This window comes from Cheilinus undulatus, linkage group 16 (genome assembly GCF_018320785.1).
Source record: "Cheilinus undulatus linkage group 16, ASM1832078v1, whole genome shotgun sequence".
NCBI classification, from domain to species: Eukaryota; Metazoa; Chordata; class Actinopteri; order Labriformes; family Labridae; genus Cheilinus; species Cheilinus undulatus.
Genome location: NC_054880.1, coordinates 17,116,724 through 17,137,136, shown reverse-complemented (window position 1 = coordinate 17,137,136; position 20,413 = coordinate 17,116,724). Strand labels below are relative to the sequence as shown.

At 36.5% G+C, this 20,413-nt stretch overlaps 1 protein-coding gene across 2 annotated transcripts; it reads right to left on the bottom strand.

Annotated features, from left to right (window-relative positions):
* Nucleotides 1-1,653: 1,653 nt before the first annotated feature.
* Nucleotides 1,654-13,628, bottom strand: clic1 (chloride intracellular channel 1). 2 transcript variants are annotated; one of them, XM_041809685.1, is made up of 7 exons: nucleotides 13,481-13,628; nucleotides 13,157-13,221; nucleotides 9,322-9,431; nucleotides 8,915-9,040; nucleotides 6,859-6,965; nucleotides 6,303-6,484; nucleotides 1,654-6,221 (listed from the first exon to the last, which is right to left on the bottom strand). In XM_041809685.1, exons 2-7 carry the CDS (start codon nucleotides 13,196-13,198, stop codon nucleotides 6,060-6,062), a joined length of 729 nt encoding a protein of 242 aa, XP_041665619.1. In that variant the 5' UTR covers nucleotides 13,199-13,221; nucleotides 13,481-13,628; the 3' UTR covers nucleotides 1,654-6,059. The 2 variants fall into 2 exon arrangements, with proteins under 2 accessions (XP_041665619.1, XP_041665620.1); XM_041809686.1 differs by having other exon boundaries at nucleotides 13,157-13,204; nucleotides 13,481-13,589.
* Between the last annotated feature and the right edge of the window lie 6,785 nt (nucleotides 13,629-20,413).

Genomic DNA, 20,413 nt, shown 5'->3' with positions numbered 1-20,413 from the left:
GGCAAATGACAATTTTTCCTGACCTCTTCACACATCCACACATAAACATATACAGCATTGATATACATAGAAAAACCTATCTCTTAAGAAAGGATGGAGTCTGCCTCCCTTTTTAAGACCCGTAGTAGTTCTGGTAAAACTGAAAGTGGGATATAAGATGAGATATTCCTTTATTAGCCCTATGAGGGAACATTTCATATATTATTCATCATATTTGCTTTCCATTATTGAGGATTCATTGTTGACCCTATTTACCTGGAAGTTGTCAAACAAAATTTGGTGCTATTGTTTTTTATTTAGCCTTGCTAGGCCTCCTGACATACACTACATGGAAAAAAGTATTTGGCCATCTGACCATTACATCAACAGAGACTGTAATGAGATTGTAGTCAAATGCATGAACTTTAATATGGAGTTAGGCCCCCTTTTGCAGCTATAGAACCCAGGTCTGTGATTTTACGTAGTCTTCCTCTTCCCGGCTGAGTTGCTGTTGTTTCTAAATGCTTCCACTCTCTAATTATTTTACTTACAGCTGACTGTGGAATATCCAGCAGGGATGACATTTCACAAACCGTCTTCTGCAAAGGGGGCATCGATCACAGTACCACGTTTGAAGTCACTTAGCTCTTCAGAACGACACATTTTGAGTCGAAAATGTTTGCAAATGGAGACTGCATGTCTGGGTGCTTGATTTTATACACCTGTGACACCTAAATTTAACAATCAACAGGTGTGGCTAAATGCTTTTGTCCATGTAGTGTAGCTTTGGACCCAGGGTCCCACTCCGGAAATCACTGCCTTAAGAACTAATCTCTGGTTGCGCTGAAGTTTTTAGTCATATTACATCAAATAATACTAATTTGGTCAGTTTTTACAAAAACGCAGGTGAGAAAAATTTTGTTTTTGATTATATTCGGGCTAAAAAGTTGGTACAAGATTTAACTCTTGACCTTTTGTTATCTTACCTTAAGGTCCATTTGGTAGATTTTATAGAAATTTTCCTAACATCAAAAGATTTCTATCCATACAGAGGACATTTTTTACAGTTGTAAGAGCATTTTAAGGAGTTTTTCATCCATTATGACCCTTGAAAGTGCTTCTTCATTCATTCATGACCTTAAGAAACTGCAGTTTATAAACAAATCTCACCCTAAGGTTTATTGTGCTTTAGATAACATTGCATAAAACTTACATGAACTTTAACTGTTTATTACTTTTTCAAGAACTCTAAGTCCTTTTGATGGGACCAAACTTCGCTTTTGAGCTTCGCTTTGTAATGAAGCAAAGTTTGCAGACCAGAAAAAAGTCCAGCAAAGCAACTAAATGGAGAATATTTTGTAAGCTCTGATTTCTATGGTAAAAATTTTCTTTCACTTACGACATGAATAAAAACTCTAAATACTTGGAAAGGTGGTAAATAAATCGGCATCCACGTCCTGTCTAATGGGAGAAAGCTCCTGAAGTGATGCTTGATGAACCATTGAAAACATGAAAAATTAGCTTTGATTTGATTTTGATCAAACCCTCAGTTTTTTTAATAACAGCATTTCTGTCACAGCTTTGTCTTTAGCTACCAGTTTTTTAACCTTTTTGTTCCCTCTCTCATCTCCATGTTTTTGCCTTTTACAGTTCAATAAAAACACGTGTCACTGGTTGATTTATTCACAATATTTTTTATTAGAATATTAATACATGTGTCTTTGTAAGAGCTTCAAAGTACGAAATAAATCTCACATGTGATATTAGTTTGATTGTCTTCATTGTTGGTTTAAATCTACTGCACTAGTGTCCACGCTGCTTGTTTGATGCCATGGACATCTTAAGTGCAACTGCGTTTGACTACATGACAGAACAAAGATTTCTACAAGTAGATAAAAATTCGGGGGAAATTTAAAGGGGAAGAAACAATGTAAAAGAATATCAAAGGTCTCAAAACTGAAATTTATTACAGCATTTTAAAAACTGTTAAAAACAGTAAAGTGAAACATGAATATATTATGTAAATGTACATAACAAGTTAAAAGGTCCCTGAAAAAAAGCATCAAATCCTACAGTAAAAAGTAAAAAATTCTTCCACAGTTGAGAAGAAATACTAAAATACATCAGAAATGAAATCATTCAGACACAATCCCTTTAAAAACCTGTCCATTTTAGAAAAACAGATAAAATCCAAAACAGTGAAACAAACAGTGCCATCTTTATGATCAACACTTAATGATATCAAACCTGGCAATCAATAGAGAGACTGAAGCTGCATACTTAAAACTGTGTATAAAAACAATAAAAAAAACCTCTGTGCTCACACTGGATGTCAAGATTTGTACAATACTCTTTTTCGTTTGCTTGTAATTGCACTTGGGTGTAATTTCATCTTAATCCCGATCGAACTAAAATAAATGAAGCTATTTTGAGCTCAAAACTAATACCTACTGTATCAATGGAGACTATTTTTGTACATGATGATGTAAAGATAAGGAGCAAATGCTCTCCTGTTGGCAGACATCAGGATTCACGTTGTTGATGTCAGGTCAGGGTGTCAAACTAGTGTGTAAGAAAATTTATGAAATGCTAGTTTGGTTGAGTCGTGGTCGTTGTTAACTGTACCACACTACAAGACCGTTTTTCGTTCCCAACACTCAAAATCAGACCTGAGTTCTGACGTTGAAGTTGGGATAAATCTGGCTGACGTTGAGTAGTCTGAGCCGGCCTTTACACGCCTTACTTCAGCCTCAAAGTTCTGCACAGTATTGAATATCGGAATCAGCATTTGTGCTTTTTGGTGAGTGATGATATAAAACTTTTTTTTTAAAGGATATGTTATTAATTACTTCCTTATGGGGGTGATTTTATACATCTTTTCGTCAAAATATGTCTAGCTGGGTGTGCTTCAACTTTACTGTTTCCTAGGGATGCATAAAATTATTTCTGTATCTGTATCAGGAGATGTAAGCTTAAAAGTTGAAATTAATATTGGCAGGTGCAAAATTCTAGCCTATATTTACAAATGAAATATCGGCTGTTTATATCGGCCTTTGCCAGGCATAAATATTGGCAGTATGTATATTTTTGGAGTTTCAGGCAGGACGAACACCTGAAATCTTTTTATTTGTTCATCCTCATTCCTTAAACGTTGAAGTGTGTTTAAAGGACTGAAATTTTAGGTCTGAACTACATATTTAAAAACTGATATCAGCTTAAAATAATTTTCAAATATCAGATATCAGCAAAAATCCAAAATTGAGCATCCCTACTGTTTATCATACTCCAAACACTGTGTGCAGTCCCCATTAGCACAGCATAATCTTTGAGCAAGCTGCAACAGCTGCTGTAAAGTATGTGTTGAAGTATGTGATCCTGGATAGTCAAATCTGTTACAAATCTACACAGAGAAACTCTGTGTTGGTTCATTTACTGACAGCTGTATCTATGATCAGGGAAGTGCTACATCTCTAAAAACGGTGTCAGATTGCACTAGCTGACATGTTAAACATTGGCACTGGAGTTTATTTTAAATATTTCCAAAATGTACCACCCTTTTAACTCTTTATACCCAGTGGAGCGACAAATGTCTGCAGCTGAAAAACTCCCAAGGAAAAGTTTAAAACCAGAGTCATCAGAGACTTTTGTTTTAAACAAAAATAAAAATTTGAGACCATTTTCTTGAAGATTTGATCCTCAGAAGGGCTGAATTGTGCTGAAGTAGAATGTCACAGTTAGAGTAAGACTTTAAGATATTGAGTGACAGAGTAATACTTTGTTGGTTTTGGTCTTTGACAGCATCACAAAAAAAGGATAGAAACCTACCTGCCTCTTCTTCTGATTAAGCAAAGCAAACTCTTAGCTGCAGAAGTTAATTTCATTTTAACCCCTTAATGCCTGTTGTCGCATATTTGGTACATACTTTTATGATACCTCTATCTAATCGATACGCTCAATAAATTATTAGTCACCAAAATTTCAGTAGATAGTTAAATGAACATTTCAGTTCCAAAAAAATTTGAATTTTCTGGCTATTATTTGTGTTTTCAGGCTTTAAGGGGTTAAAACTGCGCATGCTTACATGAAACTTCATGTTTTTTCTTTTTTTTAAATTCATGTGACAGAACAGGCCACGAGCCACGAACTACTTGAAGCATGAAGAGAGCCTTCCCTGTAGCACCAGACAACAGCAGCCATTCACCTTTAAAACAACATCAAATGTAACAAACAAACAACCTCTTTTCCTACGTTTATGCCTCTAAAAATAATCCTTCATTCACTGCAGGCACAGCAAAATTAAGTTTTGGAAATGGGCCCCTTTAGTGGATCAACAGCCTGCTGTGTAATCTTGAATAATCCGTCTCGCCTGCTGAGTGAGGGCGCACAGAAAGGGGAAGCCCAGGTCTATTGAAATAGTTTCCTGTTTTTTTGTTTGCTGCCTCCGTTAAGTGAGTCCGTTTTCCTCTCTGAGGCAATGAAGTGTTTAAAATTTTACACTCAAGAGTATGATCATTTAAGAAAAAAATCTAGCTATTCTAGGCTGTTTTCACACATGCACAGAGCTCCAAAATTACACTCAATAATCAGGGTGAGCTGCATGTGTAAATGCAGACACATTTTTTACCTAGACTCTTCCTGACTAATACAGTTTCTGTGATGTTGGTGTGAACTGATCTGTGAAAGTAGTGGTAAATATTTTGAAAAATTCACTGTGGGCGAGAGGGCGTAATGACATTTCTGTCATGGATTAGTGCAATCTTCTTGCACGTGATGACACTGTTTTGTGCTCTCTTCTGCACACCTGCATGCTCATTTCCAGTCATTTGTATTTTTTATCAAGCCCAATTCCACTTAATAATATTATAATAAAAAAGAAATCATTACTAGACGGCCAGGCTCTGTTTTGAACCAGATCTTGAAATGATTTGGTGTTCCTCCTGGCCTGCAACATCTACAGGGTCTTCGTCATTCAGTTTTGCTTCAGCAAATGGCTCACTTCCTTTCCCACTGGATGTGTTTCTAAAGTGCAGAGCAGCGTTCAAAAGTTCACACAGAAATAAAAAGAACAGCATGTTTTTTTTGCCTGTTTGAGATCGAATTGCAGTTCATCAACTTCCTCTTTTAATGTAATGTTGATACAGTGATGGGATAAATGATCTGCAGCCTTTAGCTAGAGTTTTATTTTGAAATTTACCAGATGAGTTCCTGTGTCTGAATTTATGTTTGGGTCAATCTGCTCTGTTAAGACTCAGATATAGACAAATGATTATGAAAACCCAAAGGCTAGCTAGGAAATTGCAGGTTAAACCTCTTCAGTCCTTCAGAGCAAACTTTAAACTTTGAAGTAAACAAAGATTTCCAATGCAGGCTGTCCCTAAATTTTCTGGAGTGCATGTGTGAAAACATAACTAGACTTTTAAAGGCCTTTTCCCTCGTCAACAAGAAAATAAAGTTATCGTGAAGCATCCAAACAACAAAGACACTTTGGCAGGTGAGCTGGTGCTGGTGTTCATGTTTGTTATTTTAAAAGTAATCCTGTCTCCTTGAAAGCAAAAGCCACAATTAAAGATGAATTTGCAAGCTTGAGAGTTGAACAGTAGGATCTGGTAGGCAGTTTTAAGTGTAAAACCTGAACAGTTAGTATGAGTCTGTGTGTGAGCCTGCAGCATGATCAATGAGTTAATCAAAGAGTTTATTTCTGTCTTAGAACTCTGAGCGTTTGGCGAAATACAGATGATATGATGGGATGTACAAAAAGCTTGGCAGTAAAGTAAATTCAGATTTTCTGAGTCCGTATTTGTTTTTACGCCACCTTATCTTAGCCTTGTTCTTCCTTGTTTGCTCCTAAGCTAACCCACATACTTCAAATATAGAAGAAAACTCGGATAAAACTCTCTTAGGAGAAAGTTTGATGATAGTACAACAGATGAAACAAAAGCTGCATATAAAGAGAAATGAGAGTCTCTTGAGAAACAGATGGACCATGCTGCTTACAGAGTGAGCGCTCACTGTGTGAAGGTGAGTAAGGGTGTATGTTTTTGTGCTTTTTTTTTGCTCTGCTGGTGCATCCTGTCATCCTCCTACTTGAGAGCTTTAGCTACAGAGGAGTAGGCGATGTGGATCTCCTCATCAACCGGGCAGGTGGAGGAGAACTCTTCCCTGGCGTAGGCTGCATTCAGGTACCTCCAGAGGTTTGTCAGAGACTGAGGGATGCTGTAGTTGCGGTACTTTAAGCACACCACCTGGGGAGAGAGCCTTTAATTGAAGACAAAAAAAGCAGAATGCAAACTTTTCGTGCTGCACAGCTTGAAACAGAAGATTACCTTCACGATGTGGAGCTTAGGCAGCAAGTTGCAGTCAGCCAGAGTGAGCTCCTGGCCGTCCAGGAAGGGGCGGGACGAGGAAGTAACGTCATCCGCGCTATTCTCGTCGATCTCATCAGGAAGTGGGGAGCCGAGGTAGTCATCGAGCTTCGTCAGAGCCTTCAGCAGCCCTTTTTCTAGATCTGAGAACAGAGAAATATCTGAATACAGAGTGTTTTCACAGCTAATGGGAGTTTGCAAATCTTCACTGCGGTCAGATTAAAGCAGGGACTTTATTGTTGAAATAAAGTAGATTTAAAAGTAAGGAGTTTTCACCCAACAACAGTAACATTTCTAATCAGATCTCACTAAACTAAGAACAGCAGGTGACCTGAAAATCTCAGGCCATGCACCCTGCTGGCATTTTGTCAATCAGAAAACACAAACAGGACTCTGCTGTGATTCTTTCAAGACAAAATGCAACCAAAAATCAAAATGAGGATCCATGAGAATGTAAAAGAAACCAGATTTTTCTTAACATGACTACCTCCGATTTCAAATTACTAGATCCACTTACTTCCATGGGTTTGAGGGTTTGAGTTCTTGATGTAAGCAGAGAATTTGGAGAAAACATCCATGCCTGCTGTGTTGGATTCTGGGTTACGAGCAGCCAAACGAGGATATCTGAACAGACACATTAGAGATAATTCACATTGATGACAGGACTGTGAAAGCTAGTGGTGCTAAAGTAAAATGAATCAGGTTTAATTACAGACTTTGTCATTAATATGTCAACTATCAATCACATCAGTGACGGGGTTGCATGGCAGATAAGGTTAATGCAATACCCTGTTTCTAGATGAAAATCATTTCTTCATCTTTTAAAGTAACAGCTCACAAACTAATTTTATCTATAATCAATTATCAGTGTTGTTCTCTAAGATAGATACAACTAAAACCAATTACTGCAGATATTTTGGCATGTTTTTACATTGACTTAACCCTTGAAAACCCAAGCCGGTTTCTGCTTTTAGGTCTGCCTGTGTTTTTGGCCAGAAAGACAAAGTAAAAGAACAAAACAGAAATTGAATCTTATAGATCTTTGTACAAGTCACAACCTGATCAACAATGACCAAGCGCCTTTTTTACATCTGCATTTATCTCCTACAGGCCTTGTCTATAAGGAGGAAAAAATAACACCCCTCCATTTAACCAATGACAATTTAGTTCACATGTGATATTCCAATGTGTAAAATGTACATGAATCCCATTTCAGCAGCGCAAACTTCATCTTTTCACAATTTGCATCATAGAGGAAGATTTTTCCTTACTTTTTAAAACTTGGCAAAGATTAAAAAAAAAAAATCATCCTTGTTGATATCTGGCAGACCCTGACTGGTCACTACTGCCAAGAAAATCGGGTTTCAGGAAGTTGTTGTCTTTTAATTCTGGTGTCAAAATGGAGGACTGAGAGCAACGCAGCTAAGTTTTTCATCATAAAAAAACTGAATAAATAGTCATACTATTGTGGATTTAGCAAAGTGGATTTGTAGTATCAAAGCTCTAAATCAACACCACACTTTGCACTCATATTAAAAATGTTCTGGAAGGGATATAACCACCAAGAGCCATCTGTAGATCAGCAAAAAAGGTAAGCTTCCAATCAAACTTTACTTCATAGAGATAAGTCTTATGGTCCCTAAGATATTGTAAACAACACATGTGCTACTGCTTGGGATTGTTGGCGATCCAGCGGGGTTCAGAGGGTTAAAGACGCTGCTGTGGGGGGTTTTATGATCAATAATATATGAAATCAGAAAGCAATTAATCTGCATTAATTTTGTTAAAAGTTCTATTTTTCTGTGATGATACTGATCTAAATTATTGCATTATCTTGACAACACTGGTTAAAACATACAAAAACTTAATAAAAGATGGGCCAATCTATAGTAGCTGCTGTTTATTGAGATTTTATATCCCACTAGTTTCCCTCAACAATCCAGTGCTTGTCTAATCCAACGAAAAAGGCAACAAAACTTTTTGTTTAAATTCCTTAAAGGCAAAATTGAGATTTTTTAAAATCTGTTTGGCCTGAAGAATTTCAAAAATGTCCATTTTTTAACAGGAGGCAGAGAAAAGCAGGAGTTCCTCCTGTATAAGATATGAACGCTTTAAATGTGTGTGAAAATATAAAATTCTTGCTTGAATCTAAATTGTTTATATCACTGTTTCTTCCAGCTCTAACTAGGATTCCTACATGCTTTTAAAATTTAAATTTAAGACTTTCTAAGACCTCAAGTCAATTCCACTTTTCCTTGGTAAACGTTCAAAAAGGAAATTTAGAACATCTGGCATAATTCCCTGGAAAATATATCTGCAACAACTTGAGGAAAAAGATGATTAAAATCATGTAAGTCTGGCTAGAAAACAAAGATTGGATAATAACATGTTATAGACAAAGAACCTTCTAAAAGTAAAGACCTCTCACTAATAAAAATCAGACTTTTTAAGACTTTTATGGCCTTAAAATTCAAATGTGCAATTTCAGACTATCTAAGACTTGTCAAGGATCTGCAGGAACCCTGTCTCACTCAAAAAAATAATCATTAAACAGATGGATATAGAGAGATAACCTTGGAGGGCAGAGATTTTCCTCCAGGAACTCCTCAATCTTGTTGGTGTCTGTTTTCACCTCGCTGCCGTACAACAGGAAGGGAGGCTGGGCACCCGGAGCCAGGTTATTCAAGATGTCCGGCTTCCTGAGGGTGGATAGAAATTTTAAAAAAAAAGAAAAAACAAAAGCAAAGTGAAAAGCAGGAGTAAGATGGAAGAAAAGAGTACAAGACAGGGAACTAGAAGAAGAAGAAAACATCAAACCGCAGCAAATTACTCATGAGTCCACGCCAGATATATCTTTAACTCTAAATATGTGACTGAAATATTCCTCACTGCACGGTACATTTAGGTTCATGACAACAGAGGATTAGTATTCCTGTTTTTGTACTAAGAAATCTGCAGCACATATGTATAGAGCTCTCACCTCTTCATATCCACCGTGGTCACATCAAATGTGACTCCCTTCAGCCACAGCACCATGAAGAGACGTTGGGAGAATGGACAGTTTCCAATGCTCTGACCATCGCTGCCCGCCTGGACAACAAAGACAAAAATGAAACTTTTCCCCTCATTTCATTCATAGCATGTTGTTGTGACATGCTTTCGCTGCTGTCAGGCCATAACCTCCTACCTCCAAAACCACTTTTCAAAGAGGAAAAATGCCATATCTTTCAAACAATCAAACACTAAATGGTCGTGTGCAGCATCTTTTTGACACTTTTACTGGTTTGACATTTGTAAAACTCACTGACAGATGCAAAGGGTGACCAATAGCACTGATGTATAGAAATAATTAAAATCAATAGGATGCCAGTGTTATGTTATATAATGTGTATAGGAAGCGATATTTGGTGTTTTAATCACCATTTTTGCAGGAAAACTCAACATAGTTTCATGAAGAGGAACAACACGTTCAACAGAGTTTTTACATAAAACCAAGAGCAAAGTCAGCAAAAATGTTACAACAGCACACCCACCCTCAACCTTTGACTCATAGTAGCTCTTACTAAGCCCGGGCTGTTTTACAGGCAAAGAAACACTGTACAAGATGAATGAACTACAACTGCTTACTCTCTGCTCTGAAGTATTAATACAGAGCAGATGGAGTATGGATGTTAGACCACCAAGGTGGAAGGAAGTGCAGGATGTAGTGAGGCGTGCAAAGGCTTCTTCAGACCCCAGCACCAAACAGAGCCCCCTACAGGGTTTATAAAAACATCCTTTTCTCCTTAAGTTTCTGTGGCGGTCACTAAGGCCAAGTCCACATGCAGACGAATTCAGGAGTATACGCAAAAGTTTTCTGTCATATCGATGTTTCATCCACACGGAAACAGCGTTTTTTAAAACCGGGTCCCAGAGTGAACAAATCTGTATCCGCCTACCGTTTCGTCTTCGTGTGGACAGCCAACCACATCTTCCTTGAAATGATTACACCATTACCTAAGCTGCATGCGCGGGGCAGCCAAAACAACAATGGCGGGTTACAGGGTCGTGTTTGTGCTGCTGAAGCTACTGAGCTTATTATGGCTTTTACAGCAAAATCTGATGCTCCTTTACCACCACCGAGAACAACAAACACCAGATGTTCATCGATCCACTTGTTCTTTTGAATGTGTACGGTGCAAAAGCTTTATACGCATGCTCTGCAATCTTCTTCTCTTTTCTATGGCAGCATTACAGTGTCACTTACAGGCTTGGCATATATACTACAACTTTTTCAGTGGTTCTGTGCTTACGTGGACATTTCCTGATACAATCCCGTTTTTAGGGAAAACTTTTTCAAAATGAAACGGAAATATATCGTTTTCATCTCAGTGTGGACAAAGCCTAAGGTTAGATTTGGAGAAACAGTCTATCCCAAAAGCCTGGTGTAGAACAATGGGATTCTGATTCCCAAGGAGAAGGAGTCCACTGATCTGAGCCGGTTTCGTACCATCTCTCTCCTGAATGTGGAGGGAAAGATTTTCTGTAGCATCATGGCACAGAGGTTATCCAGTTATTTAGAAATAAATAGATTAATATACACAACACTACAGAAAGCATGGATCCAAGGTTTTGTAGGGTGCATAGAACACACAAGCATGATTTGGCACCAAATTCAGGCAGCTATGGTAGAGAATAAGGAGTTACACTTAGTGTTTTTAGATCTGGCAAATGCATTTGGGTCAGTACCTCATAGTCTTCTCTGGAGGACGTTTGATTTCTTTAGAGTACCAGAGGTGGTAGTAAATCTTATGAAAACATATTTCAGGGGATTAGGATGCGTAGTGTTAGGGCAAATTTCGCAACAGGCTGGCAAAGACTAGAGGTAGGTATTATGCAGGGTGTACTATTTCCCCTCTAGCTTTGCACTGAAGCTTTGTGAAGCCACACATCTCTAAAAAATCACACAAAATAAGAAAATAAAGAAATTTGAAATAACAAAGTTGTCAACAGTCATGAGTAAATCCATATCTATTTAAATAATAAATTCCAAACACTGATTGGCCTGACTATAACTTTTCTTATGTTGCTGTTTTCTGTTCATAAATAAAATGAAAAATAATTTAAATTAAAAAAAATTAATCATTTTAAATGTCCTGGGGCATATATATTTGGCAAATAAAATCTTTGTACAGGCTGCGGCTGCAGCAAGATGTTATTTACTTGTATGACATCTACCCTGTAAAAGGGCTGATATGTATATATAGATAACGACACAGAAATAACAATTAAACATCTTCATAACGGTTCTGTTTGCAATTGTAGGACATAAAGAGTGGGGGTCAATTGATACTGACTACTAGTAATTTGTCAAACCAATAACCGATATTTGGAACCAATATGTATTTAATGTGTCAAAATTAAAATTGGATGGTTAAAAAAAAGGAGGAAAATACACAATTTAGCCCTAGCAATATGCGCATGAGAACTGGAACAGAGCTATACAGTAGCAGCAGGAAAACAGGAAATGATTCCACATGCTCACTGTGTCAGTGGCACTCAGGCCTTAGTGTTGATTGGCTGTTACTCATATGACATCTAGCCAATCAGATTTTGATGTACACAGGACACCTGCTGAGACTGTGGAGAGTAAAAATAAAGCCAGAGGGGAAGACACAACTTGCACTGGAGCCAAAGTAGTGCATATTTTGATTAATTCTTTTTATCAATTATTTTAAAAATAAAATACTGATACAGATAATCATCCAAACGCAAAATATCAGCCGATAATTGGTCGAACCCTAATAAGGAGGCATCATTGTTGATTTCAGTTTATTTCATAACCAGCTAAAACATCCCAACAGCAGCTTTAATTTAGAATAATTCAGCCATTCTCATTTTTTCTTTGTTTAAATGCATCATACACTGAGTACTGCTATATACAACCTGGTTTGAACAAACAAGGATTTAAAGACTTACAATGTGCCTTAAACAGGACTTAAACAATTAATCTAGAACATTTTCTACAGGTCAGTCCTTATGAGACATAAGAGCTCACTGCAGCCAAAGCATTAAAGCGTGTTTAAGTAGGGTCCATAGGTTCCCTCAGGAAATGATCATACAGCTTTAAAATGTTCCCTGTGTGGCTACAGGAAGCCATAATTCATGTTCTGTTCATACATCTGTACTGTGGCATGACTACAGCATAAACTTATCCACTTACTTTCTGTTTCTAATGGTAAACTATACTTATGTGTTCTGCTAATTATTGGTTTCAAGTGTCAGTAGAGAAGCAGGCTAGAAACCAGAGTTTAGAGAAGTTACAATTGCATCTTTCAGCCATAAAAAAAAGAGTAGAGGGTGGCGCACATGTTCATACAGAGGAATCATTATGGAGACTCGAGTAAGAGCATGAAGGAGGCAGAGAAAGCCATATTGGTTATATTAGAGCATGTTTGGCTCAAAGTAAATGGGATTAGCCTGCCTGGCCAACATACTAAATATAGATTAAAGACACCTGCCCGTTATCTTAACGTGCATTTAATTAGATTAGTCTTAGTGTCATTTACAAGGCAGGTGAGTCAGCTAATGACATGAATACTATGAACACAACGCTAAATGTGATTTAAAACAACATATTGATTTTATGTGACCATATACGAGTGTTTTTTAATGTGTTATCAGCTTGTAGTACCATGATATTGATAAAAGCCTAGTGATACATTGTAAGCTAACACATGTCACACCGTTAAATAAATTAATGTCACATCATGTCGCCGTCACCGCGTCACTTTATGGGTGTGATGAATTACTTCGCTCACCATTCAATCGCTTACCTTCACAAAAAGTTCAACTTTCGGCTGATTGGCGTCGCTCATCTTCACCTGTTGATGCAAGAGACCTATTTAAGAAAAAACACACACAAAAGACAATAAAATAAAGGTAAGTAGGGCTAAAAGTTGCATTTTCTCAACGTGAAACGAGCTCGAAACTCGGGCAGCCAAGCCCATCTTCCGCTACAAATCCCAGCAACTTAAACGTCAAATTTAAGATTTTCGCCGCGACACAGGCGTCGAAAACGTCCGATAAAGCTAATTTTAGCATCCATAAAGCGCAAATAGTTAACTTAAGATGTTGTTTCGGAGTCTGCAGAGCCTTACCTCACAGTGCTGAGAGTTGTCGCTGTCGCCTGAAGCTGTTCGTTTCTCCTCCCAGCTCTTCTGCTGCAGCGACGCTCATCACCCGCGCAGCTCCTCCATTTCCTGGTGCTGCGTGACGAGCTGAGCTCTCAGCAAATACAGCACCGCCAAGGCCCGGCTTTGAAGACTGCACAGGCCGGGCTGACACCCCAGGGTGAGGACTGGAGGGACAGAGGGTGTGGGTCTAAGTTAAGAACATAATGATTTTTGCTTTTAAACAAATACCTCAGTTTGACATACACAGGCGAAAGGTAGAATGTACGGAAGCCCAAACTTGCCAGTAAAAAAAAAACAAATGAATAAAAATAGAAAATAAAAATCAAGATACAGCCTTGACACAAAAACTAGGGCTCATTACAATACAAGACTGAAAGTCAAACTATAAAGTAAAAATCATATAAGAAAAAAAACATGACATTGACTGTCAAAATTATAAGACATAACTTTTAAAAATGAAATATAGTAATAAAAGTGTGCAGTTGACCAAAGTTAAAACTTAAAAAAAAACAGTTATATCAAAAAAAATCTTGACAGTGTTGAATAAAAAAGAAAGTAGCAAACTTCAGCCTTACTGCAGCAAACTGCAGTTCCTAAAATGTCCACTTGAAACTGGCTGTATAAACACAGGAAGTCACATACAAACCCCTTTTTAAAAGGCCCAGACAGCAGAGGTGAGGCCAAAATTATAAAATATCCGGATCTTGGCCCAAATATAGGATTCAGGAAAAATGCACCCAGGAATTTTATGGTAAACTGGCAGTAACATATGTAGTTTAAAAGCAATTCTAAATACAAATTTTCTTCTGAAATGCCAATAAATGTATGCACCACTTTGGAAAATAATACATTTACCTTCTTTAGAAAACACCATTCAGAGCCAGCGTATTTCTTTTTGTCTTACTGAAAACATTAATACTTGTTGAAGATCAATAATATTTGATGCTCCCTCCTAATAAAGGTTTGACAATTTCTCTATTTCTGTTTCTTTCCTGAAGTTACGAATATGATTGGAAATGAATGTGACAATACAAAACAATGTGTGGAATCAGATATGAATTTATTTATGATATTATGAATATTAGGCAAAATGAGAATTTGTATTTTTTACAGTGCTGTTTCTTGGAAGTAAAAAGATATGATCACATCAGTTTGGCTACAAGAATTACATTTCAGTAGGGTCTGTTTGGTTATTATTGTCAATTTATTTTTGCATTTATCTATCATAACACTCAGCTATATCATACTTTTTCATCAACCCAAAATGTTCAGGGCTCAAGCCCTGTAAGCAACCCGTAAAGGTGTTTAAAATAATGATTTTGGTTGGGATAGTTCATGTTTTTAAGGGCACACACTGCACTAGGTTTTTTTACTCATCTGTTTTGGTTTTAAGAATGATACAGGCTGTGCTTGGTTAGAGGCATGGCTGGTTTGACTAGCCATGCCTCAGCTTCACCTCTTTGCCTGCTTAGTTAGTTTGCGACAGCTTTTTTGATATGGTGGCCACCACAGACTGGCTTCAAAAGCCCCCGCCCATCATTACCAGTTTGGTGATATTACTCAGACATTGTTCAAAACTTTCTACAGTCTGTTATAAGTACTAGCATAACATAATAATAGCAACAACAACTATAATAATAATAATAATAATAATAATAATAATAATAATAATAATAACAACAATAATAATGGGCTACATCTGATTATCAACTTTGTGAGACAAAAGTTATGGTTTTGAGATGAAAAGTAGACCTAATTTATATGTTAAAAAGGTCAAATGTGATATGAACTTATAATTATGTCATATCATGAGCTATAAAGTGATTTTATATGATAAAAAAAATCTCACTTCTGAATGAAGTAGTTAGTTACGTTATCATAAAGCAATACTGAAAATTTGCCATGAGACTTGTATTCATGGGAAAGATTTTGAAGTCTTTAATAAACAAAATCACTCTAATGAATAATAAACTCATCGTTACAAAATTTCATGTTGAATTTAAGGAGTATTGACAGAACATTTAAATGAAAAGATATGATTATAATACAAAAAGATTGAAACAATGAGGTGCAACTTTGTAACTAACGAAGAACTTCATCATTAATGGGATATTTAAAAAAAAGGATTTTTATGAAATGTACAATCAAAATAAGATAAAGAAATAATGGTGAAAAAGAAAGCCTACAGTAGTGGTTTTTAAATGGTAGCCTAGGCACACTGGTGCCAGTGATGTTTCTACAGGTAAACAATTATTGAAAATACAGAGACATGTGCCAAAGAGGATATTTTGTGTGAATATTGATATTCTTGTGCCCTGAAATTTTGTGTTAATGTTTGGTGTGCCTTGGGCAGAAAAAGTTTGAAATTCGTTGGTCCACAGTATAATTTAAAAGTCAGTTCTGAGATTAAAATGTCAAAATAAATGTCCTAATCACACGATTATTATCATGACAAAATTCCTCATAAATGTATTATTTTTTCATCTTAATAATGACTTCTTATGAGGTTATTTGAAGTCAGAAGACCACATTATACTTTTTGGTATAATATTTAATGATAAAATAATAAAACTGTTTAATATGTTCTTACATTTTATTGCTTAAAATAAAAAATGGTTCTTCCCACATGTACAATATTGTGTCCAATACTTCTGTTGTTGACATAGAAAATTTCACTATGTGAATGAGATCTGACTTTTTAGATTATACAGCACAGGATGGTTCATTATTCTCTCTGAAGGGCAGGCAGAGGGAGGTATTGAGCTAACTTTGGTTGTTGCTCTCAGAGGACAAAAAAAAAAAACATTTTTGAAAATCACAAACTGAAAATCTGTTAAGCTTCCTCAGCTGGGTTGATAGTCAAAATGCAGCTTAACCCTTATGCCCTGTTCAGGAAAATAACTGGGTGTGATTGTGACCTTGCCACAAAAATTAGGTCAGGGAGTGAATTTTGATATTTTTGAGTTTCATCCAAATCCACTGTATTTTGACTGTGTAGTCAAAAAAAGTTACGTTGGGTTTGTTCCCTACAAAGTTTGTACCATAGACTTCCATTCTAAACACATTTTTTGACCTCCCATGTAAAACAGAGTGATTTTTTTTCCTGTAATTACCCATGTCTCCGTAGCAAACTACTTGAAGTTTTATAAAAATTAAGTCAATCACAAAATTGCCCCATTTTCACATCACCCCACCCACCCAAATAAAAAATACTGACTTCCAGTGGCCATATAAGTAATTGGCATGGCTGCAGACCAGTTAAAAAAAACTTTTTTACAACTAAATTATTTTGATGTGTAGTTAGTGATAGGATCTTTCAGTCAGAATGGTTGAAATGAAAAAGTAGTTTTCAGGTGTGTGTCAGTGTGTAATCTACTCACAGACAATGAAATCCTTATGGGAAAATATGCAAATTTGTATACTCATAAAAAGCCATAAAACTAGTATTTCTTATTCCTTGGCCATGGCAGGATAAAATCAAGATTTTCATCAGGTTTTGCATTCATTTTGAAGGTTAGACCTCAAATTGTATGTTTTTACTCGTATTTAGCCAATTTTTTTATATTTCATATAGTTTCCCACTGAGGAACAGCCGTGCCTCCTGTCACAAACTAGATAAAAATAGGATTTTGCAAAATTTCTGTCAAACTTCAGGATTACAGGCCACTGTGACCCCCCAAAAAAGGCACATTTGTTGAATTTTGTTCTGATATGGATGGTAAGGACTTCTACGTGCATGTTCATGACAAAATAAGTGTGTGTGTGTGTGTGTGTGTGCTTGTATTTGTAGGTAATTGGGCTGAAAATCTGTATCCCCTCCGTTTCTTTGCTCTCGTACACGCACACACATACTGTATACATGTATGCACGCAAACACACACACCCACACATGCCCACACACACACACCAACACACACACAAACACACCACTTTCCCTTTTCAATTCAATTATTTGTTCTGTTGTTTGATATCTGTTGTAATAAATGCTGTTATTTTGCAAGATTTAGTGAGCGGTGATTGAGGTGATAGAATGAGTCAATTTTGTAATTATCTTTTTTTTTTACATAATTTCATGAAGTTTGCTGCAGAAAAATGGGAAATTACAGGGAAAATCATTTTTTCACTTTGTTTTACATAGGAGGTCAAAAGATGTGTTTATAATGTAAGTCTATGGTACAAACTTTGTAGGGAACAAACCGAAAGTAACTTTTTTGGACAAACTGACATCATGCAAAAAGTAATTATGTACCAAAATCAATTTTCACACGTATTATCATGATAGTTAAGCTGGTGAAACTGATAATAAACAAAGTTAAATAAAATTTTTAATATTGACTTGTATTTTTCAAAAAAGCAGTTAGTGGTAGATGATCAAAAATGGCATCTGAAGGGTTAATTTTTAATGCGATTCATTAAATCATGATATAAATCAATCAAGAACCCCTTCATGAAGAAATTGGAAAAAAAAAAATTGGAAAAATATTGATCTTTCATAAAGTTATTCCATTTTAAAGGTCAAACTACAAACTTTGTAATGAACAAACCAAAAGCAGCTTTTTTTGAACAGGGCATAAGGGTTAAATGGTCTGATAGATTCAGGTACAGCGAGCTTCCTGTCGTTAAAACCTGTGAAAGGTTGAAGGGTCCATGAGGAGGTTACTAAAGACAGTTTGAGTATTTACTCACCTCTTAAACATCTACAAGTCTTTATAAAGGTTCTGGTAATTTTATTTGGAAATAGCATCAAAAACATCTTTCTTGTGATTTTTTAAGCCTCATATGTTTCTTTACTGTCATAAATCAATTTTAAAAACATATTCAACGACTGTTTTATGAATAAATACTACCTCACATGTCTGACCTGGGTAAAAAAATTAATTCAAAAAGTTTTGCTCAGTTAGATAACAGAAACAAAAACATTTACGTTCTCTATGCCTATTTATTGATTGCTGATGATTGAAGTTTTAGGTGAAATAATATGAAATTTTAGAATTAATTTGTTGGTTTTTCAGAATAACGAGTTACTTAATTTATGAAAAATTAAGCAATCAGTGATAAAAAGGACTAATTCATATTTTACAATCTGCAGCAGTGATTTCAGTCAGTAGGTCACGACCCTGAAGAAGGTGCTGGATCTGATTTCAGTGGGTCAATAATGTGGGCCCAAATTAAGGCAAAAATCTACGATGTACTGAAGCCCTGAGCAAATATCCAGGCTTTTTTTCTGTAAGGAAATGACCAAAATATTTTTGTCTCATCTATAAAATGTAGCACTTTTCAAACAGCACAACAATGTATCCAGCTAGCATTGGTGCTAGCTTCCTGGCTAAAAGTTACTTCTGTTGGGTTCTGTTGTTGAAATTATATATTTGTGCCACTTTTTAACCCCTTCAAAGCACTTTTCTGCTAATTGTTTTCACTATTCATCAGTTTTGCTCATTATTTGCCTATTTTTACCTCTTTTTACTCGTTTAGGCCACTTTAAACCAGTTTGTGCACATTTTAACCCCTTTTCATCATTTTTTCCCACCCAATTTTGCCACACACTTCCTCCATGCATTTTGCCACTATTGACCCATTGTTACTACCTGTGCTGCCAATTTTGGCCAACTTATTTATCGCATTTCACCACTTGTACCTATTTTTACCACCTTCAAGCTGTTTTTTATACTTTGGAACCCTCTCCACCAACTTTTCCACCCATATTTGCCACATTGTTTATCCCATTTCACCACTTGTACCAATTTTTGCAGCTTTCAAGACATTTTTTTTTTCATATTTTTGAACCCTTTCCACCACTTTTTCTGACCTTTTCTTGCCAGTTTCCTCCTGCTGTTGCCTCTTGACTGATTTCTACCACCATTAACCCCTTTTCACCACTCTCTTCACCCCTTTTTTTTTTTGCCAATTTCAACCAAATTTCACAATTTGTTACGTCAATTTTTGCCCCTTTAAGCCGGTCTCTGCCACTTGTTAACCCCCGTTCAACCTTTTTATGTTGGTTTTTGCTTCTTGAAACTATTTTTGCCACCTATAACCCATTTTTTTGCCATATTTGAATAATTTTTGAACTGTTTTTCCCCAATTTCTGCCACTCTCTTCACCCATTTTTGCTGTTTGAATTATAATTTCACCACCCATTACGCCCATTTTTGCCACTTTCTTAATCCCATTTCACCACCTATACCACCAGTTTCTGCCACTTCTTTCCATTTTTGCCAAGTTCTGCCTGTTGTTGCCTCTGTTGATCCAGTTTTGCCACAATCAACCCCTTGTCACCACTCTCTTCGCCCATTTTTCTTTTTTGCCAATATCAACCATATTTTTCTATTTCTCATCCTAACTCCTACGATAATAAGGAAATGTGTTGAGTTCCATAGATTTCTTTAAAATAGCCAACATTTACATGTTATCACAGCAAAATGTACTTAAATAGAATGAAAGCACGCCCTCCCAGGTCCTCTTTTATGATGCTCTTTTCAAACATATTTGTTTGGTCCTGTCTCTTTCTTTAGTCAGGCTTTGTTCCCTCTTAGGTCCAAAGTGCTCCTTTTTTATTTTGTTAATTTGAGTGGCTGAACATTTTTGGAAATTTGGTTCAGGATTTCTCAAGAAGTAGTTGGTAGATCTCTGGAAATGTCAGATGTTTTAATGTGTTCGGCCTGGTGTTGTGCTTGTGCTTCACTAGAGGGCGCTCTTGGTGCTGAAACTTTGCACAGGTTGGGTGGTGACGCAGGTTTCATCACATAATCACTTTGTTTGTGGAGACAACAATGAAGCACTGTTTGGCAAGAGTCGATGACATGTCACAGCAAGGATCCTCCTGACAAACCAAGCCCTGCTCACAAAGAGCAAACAAACCTGTTGTTCTCTCTTCTGTTCATCATTCAGGAGGCC

Coding starts and splice junctions, on each gene's coding strand:
- clic1 (XM_041809685.1), bottom strand. CDS start 13,198: ATGAGCGACGCCAATCAGCCGAAAGTTGAACTTTTTGTGAAG. Junction 6,485..6,858: donor AAACCCTCAAACCCATGGAA/GTAAGTGGATCT, acceptor CTCTGTTCTCAG/ATCTAGAAAAAGGGCTGCTG. Junction 6,222..6,302: donor CTAAGCTCCACATCGTGAAG/GTAATCTTCTGT, acceptor CTCTCTCCCCAG/GTGGTGTGCTTAAAGTACCG.